Source organism: Vidua macroura, chromosome W (assembly GCF_024509145.1).
Source record: "Vidua macroura isolate BioBank_ID:100142 chromosome W, ASM2450914v1, whole genome shotgun sequence".
NCBI classification, from domain to species: Eukaryota; Metazoa; Chordata; class Aves; order Passeriformes; family Viduidae; genus Vidua; species Vidua macroura.
The window spans coordinates 5,419,939-5,444,241 of record NC_071610.1 but is presented as its reverse complement, the minus strand read 5'-3'; the positions used below and the strand labels follow the sequence as shown (position 1 = coordinate 5,444,241).

Sequence of the window (24,303 nt, the reverse complement as noted above, 5' to 3'; positions counted from 1 at the left end):
TCACATTCAATAAGATCCTAAACACACAAATAGTGTGGGTTACACTGTAAGTCTGGTCTCATTCTCGCTCACAGATTCACCAGTAGTGCAGTATACCAGTTTAACACTACAAATTTGGTTGTGTTCAATAAGAACTTCTACAATCATAGATTCACAAGTAGTGTGGTTTATTGAAGCAACAGATTATAGATTCTTCTTAGATTAATGGTGATAAATTCACTAGATCTACAAAATATAAGTGTATAGCACTATAATCAAGTGTTTCCAGGTATACTCCAATATAGTCAGATGCACAAATCTTACCAAAGAGGTGTCCCTGCTTTGAGGAGGAGAGGAGAGAAAGCCCATCAACCTGTCTGCAAGGTGGTCATATTCTCATTCTTGGGAGAAGTGGAGATGACACTGCAGTCAAATATCCTGTTACTGCCATCATAAATGGGGAAGGGAAGCCACTTTATATGTAAATTAGGGATATCAAGAGTAACAAAGAGAGATGTTACAAAGGCTCTGGATCTTGTGCAAGGGTGGAACAGAACTGTGATGCCTTAGTATCACTTCCTCTTTCACCTGGCCAATTGCAGGGATAAGGGTCATCCAGCATCTGCCCGACAAACTATCAGCCCCATCAGTAGGCTATCACGCTCACATTAATTCCTTCAACACATATTTTATGGTATATCTCATGGCTGTAGGCCTTATTCCTACAGACTCTCAAGAGGCAAATCACAAAATTATGTCAGGAAACACGTCCTAAATGGGTGGAGGTTTTATCTGTTTTATTGATGAGAATCAAGATAACTCTATGGGTTAGAGAGAGAGAAAGTCCCTTCAAAGTATTATATGGAAAACCATATCCTGCCAGGAAATCAAACTGACCAAATGCACTTAGAAGGGGAGAGAATAGTGAGAAATTATTTGCTGTCTCTTTCTCAGGTATTACCCTCCCTGCACGGGTATCTCAACCAGTGGGCCTCACTTCTTCTGGACTCTCCAGTGCATTATTTCCCCTCCCTCCCACTGTATAAGCTAGCCCCCACAACAAACAAAAAGACCCCAAACCCCACCTCAACTCTGTTCCATCAGGAAACTTTTGTCTATCAAAACCGATTTATCATACCAATAAAATTTACTTTAAATAAAGCTATACATACTGTACACTTCTGCCAGAAACTCTCTTCCGCTATCAGATACTGAGACTAAATAACTAAGGTTGCCTTAATGCATGAGTGCCAAAAAGTATATAAAAATTAAAATATATTTGTACCTTGACACCTTGCACTTGTGGTCAGCATTAAAAATTTGCAAAACAGGACCAGATACCATTTGCAAATATTTAGCTTAACATACACAAAGAGACCCTTTCAGTGATTCCAAACCAATTCCAGATGAGAAATTACTGCAATTAAAAAAAACAAAAAACCCTCTTCATTTGTTATATTGTACAACATTTACCAACTTCAAAATAAAAGGGTAACAAAAATGAGTACACTGATTTATTTAGTACATCAGAATAATTTCTTACAAGGCTTAAAAAGACCCCACATAACACAAACCCCCACTTAAGTAGGATGGGCAACTGGTCTCATGTTGACATCTCAATCTCAGGAATTTAAACCCAAAGCATTAAGAGAAATCTTCCACTTTGAGATACAGTAATACAACCATGCATTATGGGGACAGTGTGTGACACTTGAGGATAAAGAACTGGAGCTGTAACATGAACCTACATATTAAGCAGACTACACCATTTCCCAGTTCAGAACACAGTTACGGCAGCTCCAGGGCTTAAGCAGCTTTAAGTTTGTTCAAATTCTGTGCTGTGCATATTCATAACTGGAACCAGTTGGCCTGGATTAGACTATTCTTATAGGTGTAGCTAGCATTTTTCAGCTAGACAATGACAATAACTCACATTCATTTTCAGGGTCAAGACTTTACTGATCAAAATAATGCTTTGTTTCCAGTCTCTAATCAGAAGAGCAATCTTTGAAAGAAAGTAGGTAATGAAGTTGACTTTGAAGAGAATGCTCATTGTTGAATGCAAATGTTTTATGACATAGTTTATTGTGCAATGTTTACATCTATTAGTGCTAGATTAAAATGGAACTGTGGATAATTATATCCAGTTTACAAGAGAGTAAATGTTTTTGTGCAAGTATTAGCTAAGATTTTAACATTTAAGGTTCAATTTTGTTCTGAAAACATTGCAAAAACCATAACTGTGGTAGGATGTATGACATTGGTAATAGAAATCTACTGTTAAAAACTTTTTGAATCCCAAGCACAATTAAAAGCTGGGTGTAAAATGAATCAAGAATTAGCCCTGGGAGGACTGAGGATGGTTGTGGATGAGAAGCTTGATAAAGAATCACAGAATGGCTAGGGTCAGAAGGGACCTTAAAGATAATCTACTTCCAACCCCCTTGCCATGGGCAGGGACACCTTCCACTAGACCAGATTGCTCCAAGCCCCATCCAATCTGGCCTTGAACACTTCCAGGGATGGAGAATCCACAACCTGTGGGCAACCTGTGCCAGTGCTTCACCACCCTTATAATAAAGAATTTCTTCCTAATATATAATCGAAACCTTCTCTCCTTCAGCTTAAGGCCATTCCTCCTTGTCAAAACCTCCCTTGTGGGTCGCCCTGATGGGACCATCTGTCGTGGTTTGACATAGAAGTGAATTTTTTTAAGAAGTTGGTAGTTAAACTAATCAGTGGTCAGGTTTAGATATTAGCATTTAGACTGACCACTGAAGGTATAGACACGCTTCTGAGAACACAGGGGGTTAAAAGTAAGAACTCTCAGGGGAACTGTCTCTTTAGTTTTAGTTGTCAGAAAGTACAAACTCTCCCCTACCCAGCCACAGGCTGGGTGGGGGAGGGGAAGCCATGCGGCCTAGTCAAGGTAGGCCGAGGGGGCTAAAGGACTAGAACTGAGCTAGTTCTTGTGGACGGAAAGGTAGAGAGAGACAGAAATACCTTTGTTCCGCCCCCCCTCGCCCCCCCCCCCGAGGGAAAGAGACAGAGAGCTTGACAGCACCTAAAAATTTGCCAGCAGAAGATAAAGAGAAGGGGGGGGAAGATGCCCAGCGTGGGAGTTAGAGTTAGTTCTGAACAGAGATTTCAGCCGTCCAGGAAGTCTGAACTTTTAACCCTATCCTAAGAAATGAAGGCTTTGTAAAATATTACTCCTCCTCGATTTAAAGTAGATAAGAGACAGTCCAGGACCTAAGATGTTAAAAGAAGAAATTTTTAAGTAGGAAGAGATGATGGAGTAGCTTTTAACTAGACTTTTCTTGTTAGCCATAGACTGAACCAAATTCTCCTACAATAGAGACTGCATTTTTAAGAAGATACAATCGTGAACCAAAGAGACCTGCTTCAGCAACTGCCAACACAGGAATGGAGAGAACAAAAAAAAAAGCTGAAGAAAGTGTAGTGATGCCCTCTGTCTTCAAGAAGATGATCTCTGTTCTTAGACCCTCAACCCCAGGGGAGGAAGAAAACTGGGGGGGACTGTAGTCCCAGGATGAGAAGCTGAACTGTTGTCTCTTTAAGTCTGTAGCAAAGCATCCTTAAAAGAACCCTATAGGCAGTCTGTCCATACATAGTAGTAAAAGCACTGTGACATAGAAAGGAGAGTGTCACACTGGCAGATTTTCTCTGAGCGGTTACCATGTATAACATGGAAACACAGGAAGTGGCAACTGTGTTTCCTGAGAGTCTATAGTACAAGAGAGACTCCTCTCTCCCTTAATACACTGAGTATTGATTATCTGAAGAGTAGCAACTTGATCAAGAATCCCAAGTAATGTTTCACAGTAGTTGTTTTAAAAATTAAGTGGGGGGAGGAAGAGTGTTTTAGAGGGTCTTCATCCTGGATTTAGGGTGTGTGTCTTTTATAGTAGTAGTAGTAGTTTAATAAAGTTTTTTTTTCCTTTGTTATTAAGCTTAAGCCTGCTCTACTCTGTTCCTGATAACATCTCACAACAATTATTTAAGAAAGTGTATTTTCATAAGGGCACTAACATTGCTTCAGTGTCAACCCATGACAGGAGACCCCTAAAAAGTTCTGTGTCAGGAACGAGAGACGGATGGGACTCTTGGTTTTTTCAGTCTTCAGGTTGTTGTTTATTTTTCTCTTATCAGAAGTTCTGCACACCATCTACATCTCAGACTTAGCGTACAAGGAGAAGGCACCAAAAGCCACAAGACACACAGATTCAAGGTCTTTTAAAGCTATTTTGTCCAATTAACTCTTAGAACATACTTTATTTCTACCTTTCTACCAATAACTAATTATTTTTCTGTCTACCCAACATCTGCATTGTGGTTCTTTCTAACCAGTCACCCTGTGCTCCCAACACTGCAGAAAATTGAGTAGATGAAGAACAAGAAGGAGATCTGACAACGCCCAAAATCCTCCATCTTGTCTCCTATCTACCTCCATACGAAAATCCCAAAACTCTTTTTCACCCTGTGATAAACTGTACTGCTATCTATTTCACACACTCGTAGATTCCAATTCTTCCCAAGGTCTTGGAAGCTTTCTCCATGGAGAAAGGTTAAAAGCAGTGCTCTCCTGGGGATCAGAACTTCCCAGGACAGGCATAGAAATATTCCCTGTGCCCTGGGTTCCAACACTCCTTATCCTATCACTGTATACCCAGCTGGTTGAGGGAGGTGATTCTGCCCCTCTATTCTCTTCTTGTGAGATCCCACCTGGAGTCCTGCATCCAGCTCTGGGGCCCCCAACACAAGAAAAGATATTGACCTTTTAGAACAACTCCAGAGGAGGCCACAAGGAGGATCGGAGGGCAGGAACACCTCCCTATGAAGACAGGCTGAGAGACTTAGGGCTGTTCAGCCTGGAGAAGGGTCTGGGGTGACCTTATTGCAGCCTTACAGTACCTAAAGGGGGCCTACAAGGTACATGGAGAGGGACTTTTCACAAGGGCATGCAGTGACAGGAGAAGGGGGAATGGCCTTAAGCTAAAGAAGAGCAAGTTTAGGTTAGATATTAGGAAGAAGTTCTTTACTATGAGTGTGGTGAGGCCCCAGCACAGGTTGCCCAGAGAGGCTGTGGACACCCCGTCCCTGGAAGTGTTCAAGGCCAGGTTGGATGGGTTTACAAGTAACCTGGTCTAGTGGAAGGTGTCCCTGCCCATGGCAGAGAGTTAGAAGCAGGTAATCTTTAAGGTCTCTCCCAACCCAAACCATTCTACGATTATATGATAAGCTGTCATGATCAGTTTTAAATGTTCAACTGAAAAGTTGGACTACTAATGCCACAATTTAAATGGCAGAGTTCACTATAAAAGCTGCTTTGAAAAACCTAAACCTATATATGTATTTTCAACTGCAATGTGAATTCTATAAAATATATGGCAAGGTAGCATATGATATAAACAGCTGTATCAAAGTATGAACATATTTTTAAATGTGAAAATTTTAGATTCTGGAATAGCATGCAAGAGGCCATAGAGCTGTGCTTTTAACTACATGCATGTGTTTATAAGGAACAGGATTCTCAGCCTGCAGTAGCAATGGGGAACTGCTGTGCTTCTACCACACTAAGATATGAGCTACTAAATCTGCACAGATCAGGAACCTGCTGACAGTTCTTCACAGAACCACATTTTGTTTCAGCACACAGGGTGCCAAGTCTTCTCAGCATTAAGCCTCTCACCACTGCTGTGGCCTGAATTGTTCTACTTACAGCCCACAGAATTTCACCCTTAGTGCATTACAAAGCCCCTACACATATTTTCACCTGGTTGGATTTGCATGCATTTAATCATATTTATCTGTTATTAAAAGTAGTATATTATAATGCATCAAACTATTCTTTATCATTTACTGTCAAAGAAGAGGGAAGAAACAGCAGTTTTAATATATTACTGTTAGATGTTGACAATTCTGATCAACTAAGGCACAACTATAGATGCTGATCAAGTCATATTTAAGTCATTGAACTACATTTACTTACAGTGCATTAGATGTATGTATTATCAGTGAAAAAAAGCGAGAAGGCCAGCATAACTTAAATATTTGAATTCTAATGTGCAATCAGTGTAAAGTGTTATGAACACTGCCAAGGGCACGTGACTTCTTATACCTGTATAATGCTATTGGACAGCGGACAATCAGAATTCACTCCAGCTTCAAAATAATATACATAATGGCATATAATCATTCCAATCCCCCTGAAAATTGCATTCTGTGGCTAGTTTTTTCAGCACCTTAGTTCATTTAACTTAATTATAACTGGAAGCATCTGACTATGATTTAGGCAAGGTTATTGCTGTAAAAGAAATAAGCCCACTTTCAAACTTATTGTGCAAGTATTTTAATAAGATTTGCACACATCTCAAAGAATTCTATTGTATGACTCCCTGGTCTTGGAGTTAATTCAGCCTTAGAAGAATCAATCAAAGAGGCTACTGATGGTGTAAGGGATATATCTGCAGATTTTCCCTGTGCATCACCATCTGAATCTTTTTGACAGGATCTACAGTTGCTCACAGAACCTGATCTCTGTGGAGTTGCAGTCCCAGATTTTGCTTCAGTAATTTCATCTGGGGGATAATTGGAGAGAAGAGGAAAATTAATCATAGGAACAGCAAACTTCCCTTTTTCACACTTCCAATCTTGATTTTTTTAAATGTTGATTAATACATAAATAGCTTTTACAACTGTATGTAGTTGATACAAAATAAAAGCTTATACATATAGCAACAGAATTAAATGTCCTTATGCAAATTATTCTTGTGCTTTGAACTGTGCTCCAGGACTATCGGATCTAGTTTAGACCAGCACTCACTGAATTTTTCATGTAGTTTCAGCAGCTAATAGCTAAATAGATTTAGCTTAAACTTAAAACAGAAACATGACAGCATCATAAGGTTAAATCAAATAACATTTTGAACATTGTGTAGATGCTTTTTGATAGTATTTTATTTGCTTTCTTTCTATTTGGTTATTCATACTTTGTATTTCCTTATAATCCATTGATATATCTACATCCTTTGTTTTTGGAAGTTTTTCTCTTTAATATGCATTTGGGCTGCAACAGTTTAAGTTTACTTCTAAGATGGAAGCATTTCTACCTCATACTGAAGGTAATTTTCTGCTGAAGTATCTCTATTCTTACTTTAAATACTCAACATTAGTTTTGACTTGCACCTGTTACCAGACAAAGTTATTTCTAAGAGAAGTTAGTGAACACAGAAGAGATTGGGTCTTCACATCAAAGCTACTTTAAACTACAGTTTGCAAGAGGGATAGAGAATGGCTAGCTGTGGTGGAGGGCAAGTCAGATCAGCTTCACTGCTGGAAGAGAGATGCCAAATCCATGCCCTAGGCTTGTATTTCCTCAAGAGCTGAGGCCAGGACTGCAGCTGCCCCAGCCTCAGCAAGCACTTGTATGGTTAGAAGGGACAAGGCAAGAATTGCATTGCCAAGTCAGATCAGGTTAAACTGTCATGAGACTCAGCCTTAGCCATCCTGTACTGTAGTCCAGCCATATTCCAGTAAATTCTTTTTCCATGACACGTTTTCCTAGGCATATCATGTACACTATTGGCTATAAATAATTTGCTTTAGACTACTATGCTTTTAAACAAGCATTATGGCCAGTCTATATTTGCTCCTCCATTTTCAGGAAGGTATGACTTGCAGTTTGTGCTGGTTTTCACTGGAATAGTTAATTTTCTTCCTAGTAGCTAGCACGGGGCTATGGTTTGGATTTGTGCTAAAACAGTGTGAAAATACAGGGATGTTTTTGTTATTGCTGAGCAGAGCTTGCACAGCATCAAGGACTTTTCTGCTTCTCATACCGCCCCGCCAGTAAGTAGGCTGGGGATGCACAAGAATTTGGGAGGGAACACAGCTGGGATAGCTGACCCCAACTGACCAAAGGAATATTCCAGACCATATGACATCATGCTCAGCATATAAAGCTGAGGGAAGAAGGAAGTGGGGGATGTTTGGAGTGATGGCATTTGTCATCCCAAATAACTGTTATGCATGATGGAAATGGCTGAACACCTGCCTGCCCATGGAAAGGAGTGACCAAATTTCTTGTTTTGCTTTGCTTGCACATGTGGCTTTTGCTTTCTGTATTAAACTGTCTCTATCTAAACCCATGAGTTTTCTCAGTTTTACCCTTTTGATTGTCTCCCCCATTCTACCAGGGGAAAGTGAAGGAGCAGCTGTGTGAGGCTTAGTTCCCAGCTGGGCTTAAACCACAACAGAGTTGTATGCTGTGATATTGTCGCTCTATAAAAGTTTTTCCTACAGATCTGCCCAACTACTTTCAAGACTTCACTTACTGCAAGCATATGCCCATCTTAAATTTTGTCTACTCCTAGCATTGTTGGGTTGGACTTTGCTGACAGCTAAATCCCCAGCCAGCCCTTCATTCACTCCACACTACCCTTAGTGCAACGGAGGAAGAGAATTGGAAAGACAAAAGCAAGAAAACTCATAGATTGAGATAAACAGCTTACTTAGATGAAGGAAGAAAGAAAGAAAAGTGATGCAAAGGCAACCACGTGCCACCTCCTATAAGCATGCTAACACGCAGCCAGTCTCCGAACAATGGTTACCTTCCCCAAACTCCCATCCACTCAGATTTTTTGCTAAGCATGACATCATATAGCATGACATCACTTTGATCAAGCCAGGTCAGCATTTCAGGTTATGTCCCCATAAAACTTCTTATTCACCCCCAGCCTACTCATTGGGTGCACCACAGTGAGAAAACAGAAAGACTAGATACTATGCAAGTACTGTTCAGCAATAGCCAGAACACTGTTTTAGTCACAGATCAAAAACACAGCACCATACCAGCTACAATGAAGAAAGTTAACTCCATCTCAGCCAGATGCAGTACAGCAATGTACAGCTAAAGTCAAATTTGCATGCCTAAATGCCAAGCTTTATCTTCACTAGGAAAATATGTTCCCATGCTTACTTCAGATCTAAATTAAAGTTTAAATTTGGGGGTGAGGCCACAAAACCAGTTTAGGTTGATTCAAAACTCACCTCCAACAATCCTTCCCCTTTTGCACCAGCAATATTAGTGCTGGTGCAGACACAAAATGGAGCAGTTTGAGAGTTGATATAGCTAAAAAGTGATTATTTAAGGAATGAAACAGCTAACCATCTGATCATAGGAACACTAGACAAGGAAGGAATAAAGAAACATTAATGCAGATCTAGCTTGGCTTAAACTAATAAAGGGCAACACTTACATCACTTATAAACAAGTAAGTTAAGACATGTTTGCATTTAAAATTATTCCCCTTACAAGTCCATTGACTTAAGTCTTTACATACCATCAATGCTACGGAAGTCCAGTAAGTACGTCCTGCTATCCACCTGATACAACTGTAGACTCATTTTGGAATATGCACTTGTCACTGGATTCTTGCTTCGAACACGCAGATAGTATGGATTTACAACCTAGTACACAAGAGATTTGACTTAGTAACTAGAACTGTTTTAGAAGCACTGCACATTGTTTTTCTTATTTCAAGTCACTGATGTTATTAAGTGATTTCAGGTTTGCTTGTCAGAGTTTTTATTACCAACAAAAACACACCAAAAAACCTCAAACAAAACACCCTACTCAGCATATTCCCAGAGCCCCAGTAGAAAGATTAAACACATTAGCAAGATTATTCCTGCCAGCATAAATAGCCTTCCTCCCCAAACCCTTCCTGCACAGCAAACACAAGTAGTCAGTACAGGCACACAAGACTATTTTCCACAGCACAGGAGAACACAATTTCATACTTCAAGGCTATGTAATTACACAGCTCAAACAAAAATTTACTGTTGTCTGCTGTAAGGACCCTTTATTCTTTACCTTCCATTCATAATCCAGTTGTTTAATTGCTCGACAAACTTCAGACATGATATCATTTGGTCTACTCTGACTCCGTATTCCCAAGTGCCACTTCGCTCTTCTTACACCTTGGTGTTTTGACTTCTGTGGATTCAGCTCATCAAGAGTATGACGGGGACGTGGTGCTTCAGCTACTAAGAATGGCACTCTTTCAGGATGAGGTCGAGATAGATTGTGATCATCAAGAAAAGAATCCGGTGGGCTTGTAGCCAAGTAGAAGTCTTTGGTCTCATTCATTATTCTTCTATTATCTATAATGAGGTGATACGCAACCACTAAAGGGTCCTGATGATTTTGGCTGTACAGACAACTTAGCACTTCTTCTTCAGTGCATTCAAACTTCTCACACACTTCTTTTAAGGCTTCATCATCAATCATGGTAGAACTATATGACGGGTCTTCAGGAAACAGGTATTTGGGAAGGTCCTGCTTAAACCATTCATGTTCTCTAGATTTAAAAATAAAATCTGAGTATATATATGCAAAGCAAATCTTTTTATTATTAAATTATTTTTAAAATAAAATTATTCTTAGTCTATACAAAAAAGATCAACAGTTGTCAGTACAAGTCCCCTTCTGTGCAACACAACAGTACATAGTGAAAAGTAATCATCTCCTTCACAAGATTTTGCTAGACATTTTGCAGGAGACTGAAAAATGCCTTTCCTCTAAGGGTTTCAACTACCTGATCATGAATAATATCTTTGTATAAGTCAACCAGCTTTTTATAGAAATAGTTGTGGTTTTGGCATTGGGTTTGTAGTTAGTGGCAGTAAAAAGAAAAACAATTTTAGTTTTGAGATATTTTCAACTGAAATATGTATGCTACCCAATCAAAGCTGTCCCTCCCCAAGTATATACATAAGAATACTTAACAAATTAAAGAAATCTTGATACTGAATAGTTTTTTTTTAGTAAATGTTTGAACACTGAAGTCACATGCTCCCCACCCCCAACAAGCTGCCTATGAGTTTTCCATTCAGAAAACCCCCTTGCTGTCTCTTCAAGCCTTAAAGAGTTGAGGGAAGGCTACAGAAGAGTTGATCTGTACCTCTTTACTAGTGTATCCATAGGCTAAGAGTGAAAAGGAAATATATAGAAGGAACCAAATACTTAGGTTGCCCAATCATATGGAAATAAATAATTTTGTGTGCCTAGAGTAAGCTGTTTAACTAGTCGAAGGATACAGCATGATGCTAATTTTATAAATATCCTATTCTATAGCATAAAGAATTGCTACAGATTTAAGAGCAGTTATATTGATCAAGCTCTAGTCAGTATGAGCCTGAGAACATGCCTCAGCACAACTGAATTGAGCAAAATGTACTTTCATCATATGAAAGCAATTAACTTAGAAGTAGAAAAAGTTTTTCCTATATGATTATAAAGCACAGCTCTAGCTGAATAACTGAATATTTTGTTATTATTTGTTACAGTGGGCCTCTTTCTTTGCATGCACATACCACTATAAAAATTAAGGGAGTCAATTAAACTCAAAAGTTTATCCTTTAAACTGAGATGATGTCTCATAGCTAACAGGACAAAATTGTTTAGGATTCAAAAATCCATCCATGCTCTGTAGTCAACATTTTTCAACATCTTTTTTCATATCACTTCTCTTTTGGACTTATTTAACATGACTTAGATGAATGGATAGGAACTTAGCTTAAGTTTTACAATGTTTAGTTCTCAGTGCTTTGATTTCTCCAAGTCTTCTCAATGACTTCTATGCCTCAGTCTTCAACAGCAAGTGCTCCAGCCACACTCCTCAAGTTAAGAAAGGGACTGGGAGAATGAAGACCCTAAGCCCACTGTAGAAAAATATCAGGTTCGAGACCATGTAAAGAACCGGAATGTGCACAAGTCCATGGGACCCAATGAGATTCATTTATGGGTCCTGAGGGAGCTGGCAGAGAAAGTTGCTAAGCCACTACCCATACTTTTTTTTAAATTGTGAGAGTCAGGTGAACTTCCCAAGGACTGGAAAAAAGGAAATATAATTCCCATTTTTAAAAAGGGGAAAGCAGAAGACCCAGGGTACTACAGCCCAGTCAGTCTCACCTCTGTGCCTGGCAAGATCATGAAGCAGATTCTCCTGGAAATTATGCTACGGCACATGGAAAACAGAGGTGATTGTTAACAGCCAACATGGCTTTATAAAAGGGAAATCATGCCTGAAAAATTTGATGACCTTCTGTGACAGGGCTACAGCATTGGTAGATGGAGAAGAGCAACTGACATCATCTGCCTGGACTTGTGCAAAGTATTTGACACTGTCCCGCATGACATCTTTGTCTCCAAATTGGAGAGACATGGATTTGATGGATGGACCACTCAGTGGATAAAGAACTGGCTGGCTGGTCACATACAAAGAGTTGGGGTCAACAGCTTATTGTCCACATGGAGACCAGTGATGAGTGGTGTCCCTCAGGGGTGGGTACTGGGGCCAATACTGTTCAACATCTTTGACAACAACATGGACAGCGGGATCAAGGGCACCCTCAGCAAATTTGGTGACAACACTGAGCTGTGTGGTGCAGTTGACACAATGGAGAGAAAGGATGCCATCTAGAGGGACCTTGACACACTTGAGAAGTGGGCCTGCGTAAACTTCATCTAGTTCAACAAAACAAAGTGCAAAGTCCTACACCTGGGTCAAAGAAATCCCAGGCACACCTACAGGTTGGGCAGAGAAGTGATTGAGAGCAGCTCTGCAGAGAAGGTCTTGGGGGTGATAAGTAATGAAAAACTCACCATGAGCTGGCAGTGAGTGCTCACAGCCCAGAAAGCCAATGGAATCCTGGGCTGCATCCAAAGGATAGTGGCCAGCAGGGTGAGGGAGGTGATTCTCTCCCTCTGTTCTGCTCTTGTGAGACCCTACCTGGAGTACTGCATTCAGGTCTGGTGTCCTCAACATAAGAAGGACATGGATTTGTTGGAGCAAGTCCAGAGGAGGGAGACTAACTTGATAAGAGGATTGGAGCACCTTCTCTATGAAGACAGGCTGAGAAAGTTGGGGCTGTTCACCCTGGAGAACTCACAGCACCTTTCAGTATCTGAAGGAGCCTACAGGGAAGCCAGAGAGGGACTCTTCATTAAAAACTGTAGTGATAGGACAAGGAGTAATGGGTACAAATTGAAAGAGGGGAAACTTAGGTTAGATATTAGGAAGAAATTCTTTATTGTGTGGGTGGTCAGGCACTGGGACAGGTTGCCCAGGGAGGTTGTGGATGCCCCATCCCTGGAAGTGTTCAAGGCCAGGTTGGATAAGGCTTTGAGCTATGGAGAGTAAGACAGAGAGTACAGTGGAACTGATAAAGGAGCCTGATATCTTAGGTGTGATTGAGCAGAAACCATGGGAGAGACAGACACAGATAACTGCTCCCTGGGGTAGAAGTGACCAAGAGACATGTTGTGAAACTTTGTGATAAGATAATGATTACCAGGTAACTGATGTCATGAAGAATGTGTAACCAATGGGAAATTGTTACCAAAAATAGAACCCTATATAAGTGTCATACAAGTAAACCCTACATAAGCACTTTGTATTCTCAATAAAAATCGGCTTCTGATCCAAGCTCAGATGTCCGTCCCCATCTCTCCATCACCGATATTAAGCAACCTGGTCTAGTGGAAGGTATCCCAGCCCATGGCAGGGGGGATGAAATTAGATGATCTTTAGGGTCCCTTCCAACCCTTTAACATTCTATGATTCTATGAAAGTACTTTCTATTTTAATGAAGTTGTAAGGGATATATGTAACACATTTTTTGTTTTACTGAAAGAACAAGAACATTGCTAACTTGACAACCTCCATTCCTAAATGAGGAAGCATCTTCAGTAAGGTAGTATTTCAGAGCTCTCTCCTTAGAGCTTCTTACAAATAAAACAGGAATACCTAACTAGGCTATTGCATGAAGCTACCTTATTTTTAATTCTACCTACTGTTCACTTGTCAGTGGTCACCCTCTCCATAATTCTGTCTTGAAATTTGGAGTCCATGATGGCTATATCTACCTGCAATCTTAAACTTATCAGTATTCTATGTAGCAATTGTCACTCATACACAGGTTCATGTCAGGGTTTTCAAGCTAAAATAGTGAGTGCCATCTTACACACGGAATATTCAACCTCAATAGATGATTTTGCTGAGTCTGCAGATATATGAATAAAAGCAATAGTTATCAGGTTAAAAAGTCATAACTTCCCCTCAGACATTTACAATACAAAACAGCAGTTCATATCAGCAAATATTTTTCTTGCCCAGAGAAGTCAATACCGTACAGTTTTTGCAAACCATTCTGCAGGTAAACAGGCTTGCTTTAGCACTCTTAAATGTAGAATTTCTCTGATTTTTTATATGCAACATATATATTTGTTTTACTCTGACTGCCAGTAGATACTTCATTGGCCACAGGAGATCAGAGCCAGAGCTAAAGCCAAAAAAACAGAAGTTGAATTGTTCATCTCAGACTATAAAACAGGGACAAGCCATATAAATTATTTCTTTGTTCTGCATATTTTCATTAAAATTAACATTCCAGCCTCCTCTGATCAGATATCAGTTAACATTTTACCTAATGTTTCTGATTGTTGCTCTCTTCATTGGATCTACTTGCAGCATGTGTTTCAGAAGACTAGATACAGATGGATTCAGGTATTGAGGGGTATAAAAGACACCATCACATATCTTCTTAAAAAGGGTTGGCACGTGATCATCATCAAATGGAAGTGTTCCACATAACAAAGCATAGAGAATAACTCCACTGCTCCAAATATCTACTTCTGGACCTGCGTATAATCTGGGAAAAAAGTTAAATATTAGCAATTTGTGCTTAATACATTTAAATAGATATTTTTTCTACATTCTTAAATTGTATCATGTTAATCAAGAGTATATGAACTTTGGACAACTAATCTGCACTTACTATAGCATTCAGTACTATGCCTCAAACTGTAGTGTCTTTCCTTTTTACATATGCAACAGAAACTAGAAAAGTACTTAGCTTTCCTCTCTATTGTATAAAAATAATCCACAGATACAATTTAAGATAATGGCAAACTGAAAGAAACTTGCAGCTACTACCAAGAAAGCCCATGTTATACATTGCTATCACTGTTTGAGTGCAATCTATGTAGTCATCTAGCCTCCAAGTCTTAGAGGCTAAGAAACTTAAGACAAGTCCATATAGCAGAACTTGCCATATCTTCTATGCTACTGCATGAATAAAACATACATTTGGCCTCCCAATCAGCAAAAGATATTAGGGTAGGGAGCTGAAAGCAGCATATTTGACAATCACTGAGTAAATTCAGACTGAATATAGATTCTACAGCAGATATTTCACTGCTACTCAACTTCACAGTAGACTTTGCCTGTATTTCTATCTGTACATCTACTTCCAAGATGTGAGCTGCAAATGAGATTTTTAAACCAATTCAGGAACACCGTACACACTATATTTGGGACATCAGACATCACCTCCACCTTACAAAAACTATTCAAAGATAGGTCAAAGTCTTAAATATTTGCGAAAAATTATCAAGGCAATTAAGAGTTCAGCCCACAATTTCTTAGCATAAAGCTTGTGAATTACATTATTTTGTAGCCTTTAGAATTAAGCAGCAAAATGACTGAAGTACATGCACACATGCATCCAAGAGAAAAGAAGCTCATACATGCATCCAGTAGAAAAGAAACTACCTTCCTGAAATTACTTCTGGTGCAGCATAGTTAGGGGAACCACAGCTTGTTCTTAAAAATTCGCCATCTGACATCATATTTGATAGACCTGAAAGTATATAAGAGTAACTACTCAAGATTCACAGAGCAGAGTGATTTCATACTGCATATACCACCTAGAAAAGATCACTGGTAATTCAAACTAGAAAGTTAACTAATTTATCTCAGTAAGGAGGCAAAATTGTTTGGAGTGATTGAAATTTTTATATGAGAATGATACATGATCCTGCATTTAGCTTACCAGAAACTTGAGTAACATCAATCCATTATTGCACACAACCCAGGAATGTTCAAAAACATATTAATTCCAAGACAAAAACTAATCCATTCTGGATTACACAAGCATGATAGAGAACAAAGCTTCTCTAAAGGAGAGAGCAACATAGTAATATAGGATTTTGGTCATTAACACAAAAGTATCTTAAAAAACATATTCTCTTCTAAATGGCAAAGTGGAAGATGCTACCACATAATTGCCCAAAATTTTTTAAGAGGTTATATAGAATAAGGGAACTGAGGAGTGCACACAGCCTTGCCACAATTTAGACACCGACACTGCTTCAACTGGTTTCTGAAACACTGCAATTTAAAAATCAAGCGATACTAAACACTGTTAGTGATTAAAGTGTACTTTAGAACTAAGCCATCCTCATTCACCACTCTGGCATATCCTATAATCAGTAAAGAACTACCACTTCTAGAATATCTGTGTAAAATATCTTCTAGTTTCTTCAGTGTGGGCTGCATAATCAAAATCAGTACAGGCCAGCAAACTCAGCCAGAAATTATGCCCTTACTTGGGGGGAAGAATATGAAAGAACACAGCTAGGCTAGTTTTCATACTTGCACCCACATACTTGAACACCATGCTTTTAAGTTAGAATACTCAGCATTACCAAGCATCTTTCAGAGACCTCCAAGTGTTTTACAAGGGCAAATATTTTCTAGTACACCTACAAGACTTTGAATACCTTACTATGCTTATATGGTCAGATTTCCCAATAAGACATGTTATAAATAACTATGTAGTTGTTGGCTTTCACTATTATGTATTGGCTTTTGCAAATTATTTTGATATAGTACAGTTTGTGATCACTTTTAACTGCTTTTGATATAGTATAATTTGTCAGCTTTTTGTGGCCATTGCCCTGGCCCCTGTGTAGCTTGTATTCTCAGAACATCATGTATAGATGATATTTTAGTTTATAAACAGTGTTATAAACATATATTATAGTTTTGGCTTTCGCAAAATGTTAACTTTTACAGAAGTAGCTGTGAAAAATGCAGATTAAATGATTGGCTCTTTGCAAATATTAAATTGAATACTATATGTGTTATGGAGGGTTATTTTGTAATACTGTATTAATCCTTTTTAAGTAGTGTGTTAAATATAGTTTTAGGTTATAACATAATGTTAAAATAGAAACTATGCAATGTAAGATTTTTTTTTACTAGCTCAAGAAAGGGATAAGATAATCAAGAAACTCTTCGCACAGAGATAACAGTAACAGGACACCTAATGAGTTACTGCCTCGTTATCAGAAAAGACAAACATTCTTCCACCTTCTCTCCATCTTTACGGAACCACCAGGATTAAGGGGAAGAAGTTGACTAAAAACAGACAAATTCTTAATTTGCAAGGAATTTATGCATCATGTATGAGATATATGAATATGCAACAGGCTATTGCTTTTAAGGGTTATTCCTTTGTTCACAAGGCATGTTTTTGGCAGCTTAGTGCCCAAAAACATCCAGATGTCTGTAATTCTTTGCTTTTTATTGTCTTGTATTGTCCTAATCCTAATTGTCCAAATTTTTATTACTCTAATTTTATTACTTTTTTTATAACTATTTTATTACTAATAAACTTTTAAAATTTTAAAAAACAAGTGATTGGCATTTTTCACAGTAGCTGTAGCTGTGAAATAATAACTAATGCTTTTATTTTTGTAACTAACTGACAATAATGAGAATAACTCAAATATATTTGTGAAATAGCTAATGTTGATTTAAAGTACTTTTGGAAATAACTAAAATCGTCTGCATGGTCAGATAACATTTAAGGAACGGATGTGATAAAAACTGCCATTGACCCTTCAACTATTGATAACTGTCACCTGCTGTGAAACCACGGAGCAGGGGGGCCATTGTGAGGAAGTGACACACGACTCTCAAAAACACAATACACATTACTGCATGTACTCTAAAAAGGCGGGTCAGGGGTTGAACCAAGCTAAAGAATTCCCAGAACATGTAAATTAATTCAAAGAAATGTTTGAATATGCATAATTTTTATGAATATGTATTTAACCAATGCAATGGAAAAAGTATATAAGAAGAGTTGTTATGATTAACCGGCATGCCTCTGGCTACGACTACGCACCCAGCGCTGTTTACTGTCCCTTTTATCCCTTATAAAACTTTTAAAAACTTTAAAGAGTGTGGCTTGTTTCTCACAGACAGTTCCAAGAACTAGCTACCATTCCTCACAGCAGCTGTGTTAAACAGCTAATATAAACAATTAAGCTTCTGATTACTTAGGCAGCTGTTATAAATGACAATATAGTATTGGCTTTCGCATTTATGTGTTAGCTTTTGCATGTTATTATTAATCACAAAGATTTTGATATGGTACAATTTATAATTTCTTTTAACTGCTTTTTGGTATAGTATAATCTGTCAGTTTATGTATGCACTGTATAGCTTATATAAATAGTAGCATGATAAATATATCTTAGGCCTTAGCATAATATTAAAATAGAGACTATGTAATGTCAAAATGCTTTTATTCATGTAACTAACTCAGAGAATGGTGTAAAATAATTATATTGTTTCTCACATTTGTGGACTATCTTATCCGAATCATAAGATAACAGTGACAAAAACCAGAGCACCAAGAGAAGAATTTACTGACTCTTTGTTATCAGAGAATGTAAAAACAACAAGATGGAACCATGAGTAAAAAATAAAATCTATTGGTTTAATCTACAGGATGGCATGCAGACAAGTCAAAGGTTAAAACCAAGCAAAAGAATTCCTGAAACATGTAAACTCACAGGAATGTTTGAATAATGTATAAACGCTCATGAATATGCATATAATGCATGTAATGCAACAGTATATAAGTACATTATTTTAAGCCAAGTGTAGTTTTGGCATATTGCCAAACACCCCAGCGCTGGATATTGTCCCTTTTATCCCTTATTAAACTTTTAAAAATTTCAAAGAGTAAGCTCTGTTTCTCACAGCAGTTATATAGCTAAAAGCACAGAAATTTGCAAAACTGTTCTTATTTTACCTTTTATGCTTTAATTACATTTTTCAGTCGCATCTGTAGAGCTTTTAAAGTGAAATTAGAGCAGTTTCTTAGAAGTAGTGAATTTTACTAGAGCATTGTAGTTCCTAAATATGATGAACTTTCCCTGCACTGTACTTAAAAGAGAGCTAAGCATCTGCATTTTACAGATAAAGAAACAGACAACAAGAGAGTCAGTTTTGAAGTGGCAAGGTGGGGAACTAAGTCTACTTAGCATTATCAGAGAAAATATTAAGCTGTGTCTTTAAGAACCAGCAGTGCAGCCAGGAACAGAAGTGGGAGGGAGGGGTGTGTTTTGAGGGAGCTTTTAAAGTCTGTTGGAATGAGCAGCTTGCCCCCTTTTGCTGCATGTTTTTTGCTTTGCTGGCTGTTTGGGCTTTGTTTAAGTGGAGTTTTTTTTAGGTTCTCTTTTCATTTGTTTTTCCTTGTCTCAGAGACACTGCAGTTGGTGGTTTTGAACTGCCTTAGGGTGAATTCCGCAGCTGCCTGTCCGAAGCCAGGGCATTGCACCGACCTCCCCGGTCCAAGTCGAGGGTGACTCAGTCCAAGTCGAAGGTGACTCATCAGCAACGCCCGGCCAAGGAGAAAAAACTATGGAAGTGGAGACTAGCAAAAGCTGTGACGAAAGAGAGAAAGGCAGGAGCTCTGCTTCGAAGGTGGTTGTTTTGGATTTGCAACTGTAGCCACTCGTAAAGACTATATTTAGCAATTAGAAACTGTTTCGACCTGAACTTTGCAAACTACCAGCAGTGAAAAAAGCGAGCGAGGTCCTGGGGTTGGGCCAGGATCTAAATTAACAGGATCTAAATAACACCAAAAATGTGATCAGATATAAAATAGCAATGCTTACCAAAATCAGCTATCTTGGCATTCATGTGTGCATCAAGCAGCACATTTTCAGGCTTCAGATCTCTATGTACTACCATATGCCTGTGACAGTAATCCACACCAGAAAGGATTTGCTGGAACAGACGTCTACTTTCCTTTTCATCAAGCTAAGACAAACAAAGGTTTTAAACAATTTTGAGACAGTGGAAGGATAACTTGATTTTCCTCTATATGAATTGAAGGAAACTTTCCAACGACCAAAAGCTATCATTTATAGTTTTGATATTTTATACAGTAGATGTTATATACTCAGTAATTAGAAATATTAGCACCCAAACATTAACTTTGTCTAATTAGAATATCAATGAACTTAGATACTTAAGCATGGTATAAGATTAAAGTTGACAAAAGCTGACGACAGTATATAAGTGATAAATTTCAGATTCTACTTATGCTCCTATTAGCAGCTAGCCCTAAACAGCAGACTTAACTGGATATTTCCTATAAACACACCCTAATCCATGTCAAAGTTTGCTCAGTCTAACAACTAGCTAAAAGTATCCCGGCTATCTAGATGGTTTGTCAAAAGTGACTTTAGGACTTTCACAGAAACCAGTCTAATAGTAGAAGAGGGTAATAAGGGCACAACAGTAGCTTTTCAATAATAGTTTATACTGAAGAAAGTTTACAGCTACTCCAACTGGGTAACATATCCATCCAGTTTGTACACAGTAATTGTAAATGAATATATCAGTATAATTTATTCTTCAGTAGAGTGGAAAAATGCTACAGAGTCACACATAAAGATCTGAAACATGTTAATATATAACCATTTTTATTTTCAAAACAAGATATAGTCATAAGGTATATTTTAATTGCTAACCGCAAAATTAATGCTGATTACATAAGAAACAAACCTTCATTTAACAGGAAGGTTGCAAAAGCAATAACAGAATGCAAGTAATTGATTTGTAGAGTTGGACTACTTCTTACCCTTCCATTTTTACAGATATAATCAAACAGTTCTCCTCCTGAAACATATTCCATCACCATGAAAATGTCAGTTGGTGTACTGATGACCTGGTAGCTGATAAGAATAAGTATCTGTTAGTCTATGCACTCCGTAAAAGCAGCTAGTTACATTTAGTTAAAACCAAAGTTGTGTAAAGAGTCAGATAAAAGTATACTTGAAAAAAAATAACAGCCAGTTTACAGCTACTGGAATGATATTTTTCAGAAGCTATTTCCTCTCCTTACACTATGTGATACCATCATCGCCAAGATTACCAGGGAATTTGTATTTCCCACGAGGAAGATCAGTCTTTGTACTTTCAGAGGACTACTCTGAGTCCAAATGTTTTCTGTGAAGCCATATACAGTGCTGTCGCACAGACATTTTAGTGTAATGAGGAAGGGATTCAAAAGGACTTTGCTAGTGTCTCAAAAAGCACACACCCTTCAACTTTAACAGGCAAAAAACCCTTGCCTTGTCATAAATAAAGTATACATCAAGACTTGAAAAAATATTCATGATGATTGAGAGCAATTATCTTTTACAAAGAGACCTAAATTTCTCATTAGTACTTAAGAGTATTAACACCTTGGTTATTATATTTTTATCACTATACTTTAAAGTTAGCTTTGAGGTTTTGAAAAAACTAGTTTATGGTCAAATTCTCCACTTAGGATATTGATATGTTTTCTACATATCCTTACCTAAAGGTTGTTTAATTTTTTTTCTCCTTACAGCAGTCAGAAGTGACCAATTTTTAACATAGCAAGAAAATGCACACCAATAAACCTTCAGTCAAAAAATTCAGATACTATATTAAGAAGACAGGAGATAGCAATTGGATGAAAATGCATGCTTCAAGGTACTACACTTAAGCATACAAATATCCCAATTGTAAAAAAATAATTGAATTCACCCATACACTACAGAACTGAAGTGTTCTTCCAAATGCTGATTCTAAGACAAGGGGGGAAAACAGACAGGCTCCAGCTAACAGAGAAGTTTTTCTTGACAGCAATGAGTTCAGACTATCCAGGTGAATGTATGTGTGCACATATATATGTGCGCATGTATCTATTTTAACAGCTCAGCACTGTAGTGTAACATTCCAATAATCTGAATACTATTCTGAAGGAGTTATCTTCAAAGTTAACTTACCTAACATCTTATAGTCCAAGATGTTTTACCTTTACTAATTTTCTCTCAAATACCTTGGTTGAAAGTGTAATGTACTTGGACATTCTGAAGTTATCACTAAGACACTCTACAGAAATAACATTGTAATCCTTTTAATCCAAAAGCTACAGTGCAACCTCATTTCTAACACCCCTACTGTTAATGACCTTTTTCATAGTTGTGAAATTACCAAGCTCTATGCTTCAGGCAAACATGAGCAAGCTTATATTTTATATCTTCATGGTTATTTTCCATCCTCTAGATAGTGAGATAGTGAACAGTGATGGAAGAAAAACCTCTTAGCATCACTGAAAAGAATGAGCCATTCTGCACCTCACATTTTCAGCCTCTTGGAAGATTCAGTCATGCTTCTCTATAGTCAGTTCATTTTTGTAACTATGGAAAAGGATGTTGTGAAATAGTTACATACCTATAAGTAAAGTTATCAAACTACACAGCATGGATGACCAGGATGCACAAAGAGGCAATTTACATAGGAAAACAATATGCATTCTATTGCTAGAGGTCAAAAACCACAAAAGGAGATGCTCCAAAGGTTTTTATTTAAAGCATGGTATAAAAAGAAAATCTTTGTGAGGCAGCTTTGCAACTGCATATATTGGTAAAGCATTGTATGAAAAAATTTTGTCTAATTTGTAATATTCAGCTGAAATAATCTCATTACCTTTATGCCAAGTATCTTGAGCTGCTACCTAGTGTTGCAGATAGGCAAAACCTTACAAAATGAAGGCCTTGTAAAATCATGACTCACTCCTGTTACTTCGGCTAAGTAGAAAAGGACTATGGGAGTGACTCAGCTGAATTAGAGGTAGAAAAAAAAGTTATATAACCATTGTGTGTTCACATTGTGGTGTATGGTGGTTGGTTGGATTATGTTTGTTGTATTTTAAAAGCATGTAACTGATAAAAGCTCAACTGCTTAAAAAGGCCTGGTTTTTGCAATAAAGGAGCTCTCTTTTGCACCTGCCTGGGGAGTCTGCGTCGCTCTGCTTCATAACAACCTAGCAGTTCCCTAATACAGCTAATAGCAGAAGCAGCATGATCCAAAGTCACCAGCAAGTCTATCTACACAACAGTATCAGTTATAGCTCAAATGCTATTTGCATTCAGGTTAATAACCCTTCTGTTTTGGAAATACAGGATGACCAACTGAAAAGCTTGGGACCCATCAATTTTTCCATCATCTCCTTCATCTTGTCCTTTCTCTCAACATGCAGAAAATTCTCCCCATAATTCCCCAAGAAAGAAATTGCAACCTGAAACCTGTTAAGATGAATTAAAAGTTCGGCAGCACCAGAAGTACACATTCTTGTTCCAGCCCAAATATCTCAATTGGCACACTTACACTTCCTATTTTGTTTTAGCTACAGTTATGTACTTTGGACTCATTAATGAATTCCAACTGGCAGCACTAGCAGCTCTGCAGCCAAACTAATCAGCTCAATAGTCTTCTGAAAACTGACCCACTGAAGAAGTCAGTGTGATCTGACACAATCAAATTTAGCTCCAGTATAAGTGCTGTTGCCAAATGAGTGTATAGGGATATCAGTGAAAGCATGATCTAAAGAAAAGACTCTGCCAATAAAGAAAACCTTAACTCCAACACCACAATTAACAGTGAAAGTCACCCACATTCTAAATTTGCCCTGCTAGATGTACAGGTTGACTTTATAGGAAAAGTAAAAAAGTCAATAGTATTTATAATTTATTTCCTCAGACCAGGTACAAGGTATCTACTCTGGGACATAACCACATTCCGAACTCTGTTGATGAGCTACTGATCAAAAAAATGTAAACAGGCACACTGTAAATATCACATTTATTTAGTTAAGTGGTAACAGCTATATTGAAGAACTCTGAAATATGAGATCACATTTAACAGACTGCACATCTTTCAGAAAAATCTTTTAGAGCACCACCTACACAGGAAAAACCAGGGCACTGACCAACACAACCCTAAAAAATATTTTGAGTAAAGAAAACACAACAAATTTACTATAGAAGTACCCTTTACAATCTTGTTCTGAACTCAGTTTCCAAGCAGAAACAAAGCTCAAACATAACCAGAAAAAAGAAAACAGAAGCAGCAGCTAAAACAACTGAGATGGATGTTACTATAAGCATCCATCATGCCACTACCTTCTCTATACCTGCCCAAAGAATTTGTAAGTAAAGAACTAATGGAAGCCCTCTGCCCTGCAGAATAATCAGTTTTGTGGAAATGCATTACAAAGTACACCAAAAATGGTTACATAGTTGAAAACTGGCTACTTTCCTAAAAGTATACCACG

General features: G+C 38.0%; 1 protein-coding gene across 3 annotated transcripts in view; it reads right to left on the bottom strand.

Moving 5' to 3' along the window:
* Window positions 1–1,064: 1,064 nt before the first annotated feature.
* The window catches only part of LOC128821386 (5'-AMP-activated protein kinase catalytic subunit alpha-1-like), a 47,672-nt gene continuing 24,433 nt past the window's right edge, over window positions 1,065–24,303 (bottom strand). For all 3 annotated transcript variants that reach the window (XM_054002376.1, XM_054002373.1, XM_054002375.1), the window contains 7 exons: window positions 20,797–20,890; window positions 19,826–19,970; window positions 15,621–15,708; window positions 14,494–14,718; window positions 9,878–10,364; window positions 9,345–9,471; window positions 1,065–6,581 (listed from right to left, as the gene is read on the bottom strand). In XM_054002376.1, the coding sequence (XP_053858351.1) occupies window positions 6,337–6,581; window positions 9,345–9,471; window positions 9,878–10,364; window positions 14,494–14,718; window positions 15,621–15,708; window positions 19,826–19,970; window positions 20,797–20,890 (1,411 nt within the window). In that variant the 3' untranslated portion in view covers window positions 1,065–6,336. The remainder of the gene's footprint in view (window positions 6,582–9,344; window positions 9,472–9,877; window positions 10,365–14,493; window positions 14,719–15,620; window positions 15,709–19,825; window positions 19,971–20,796; window positions 20,891–24,303) is intronic.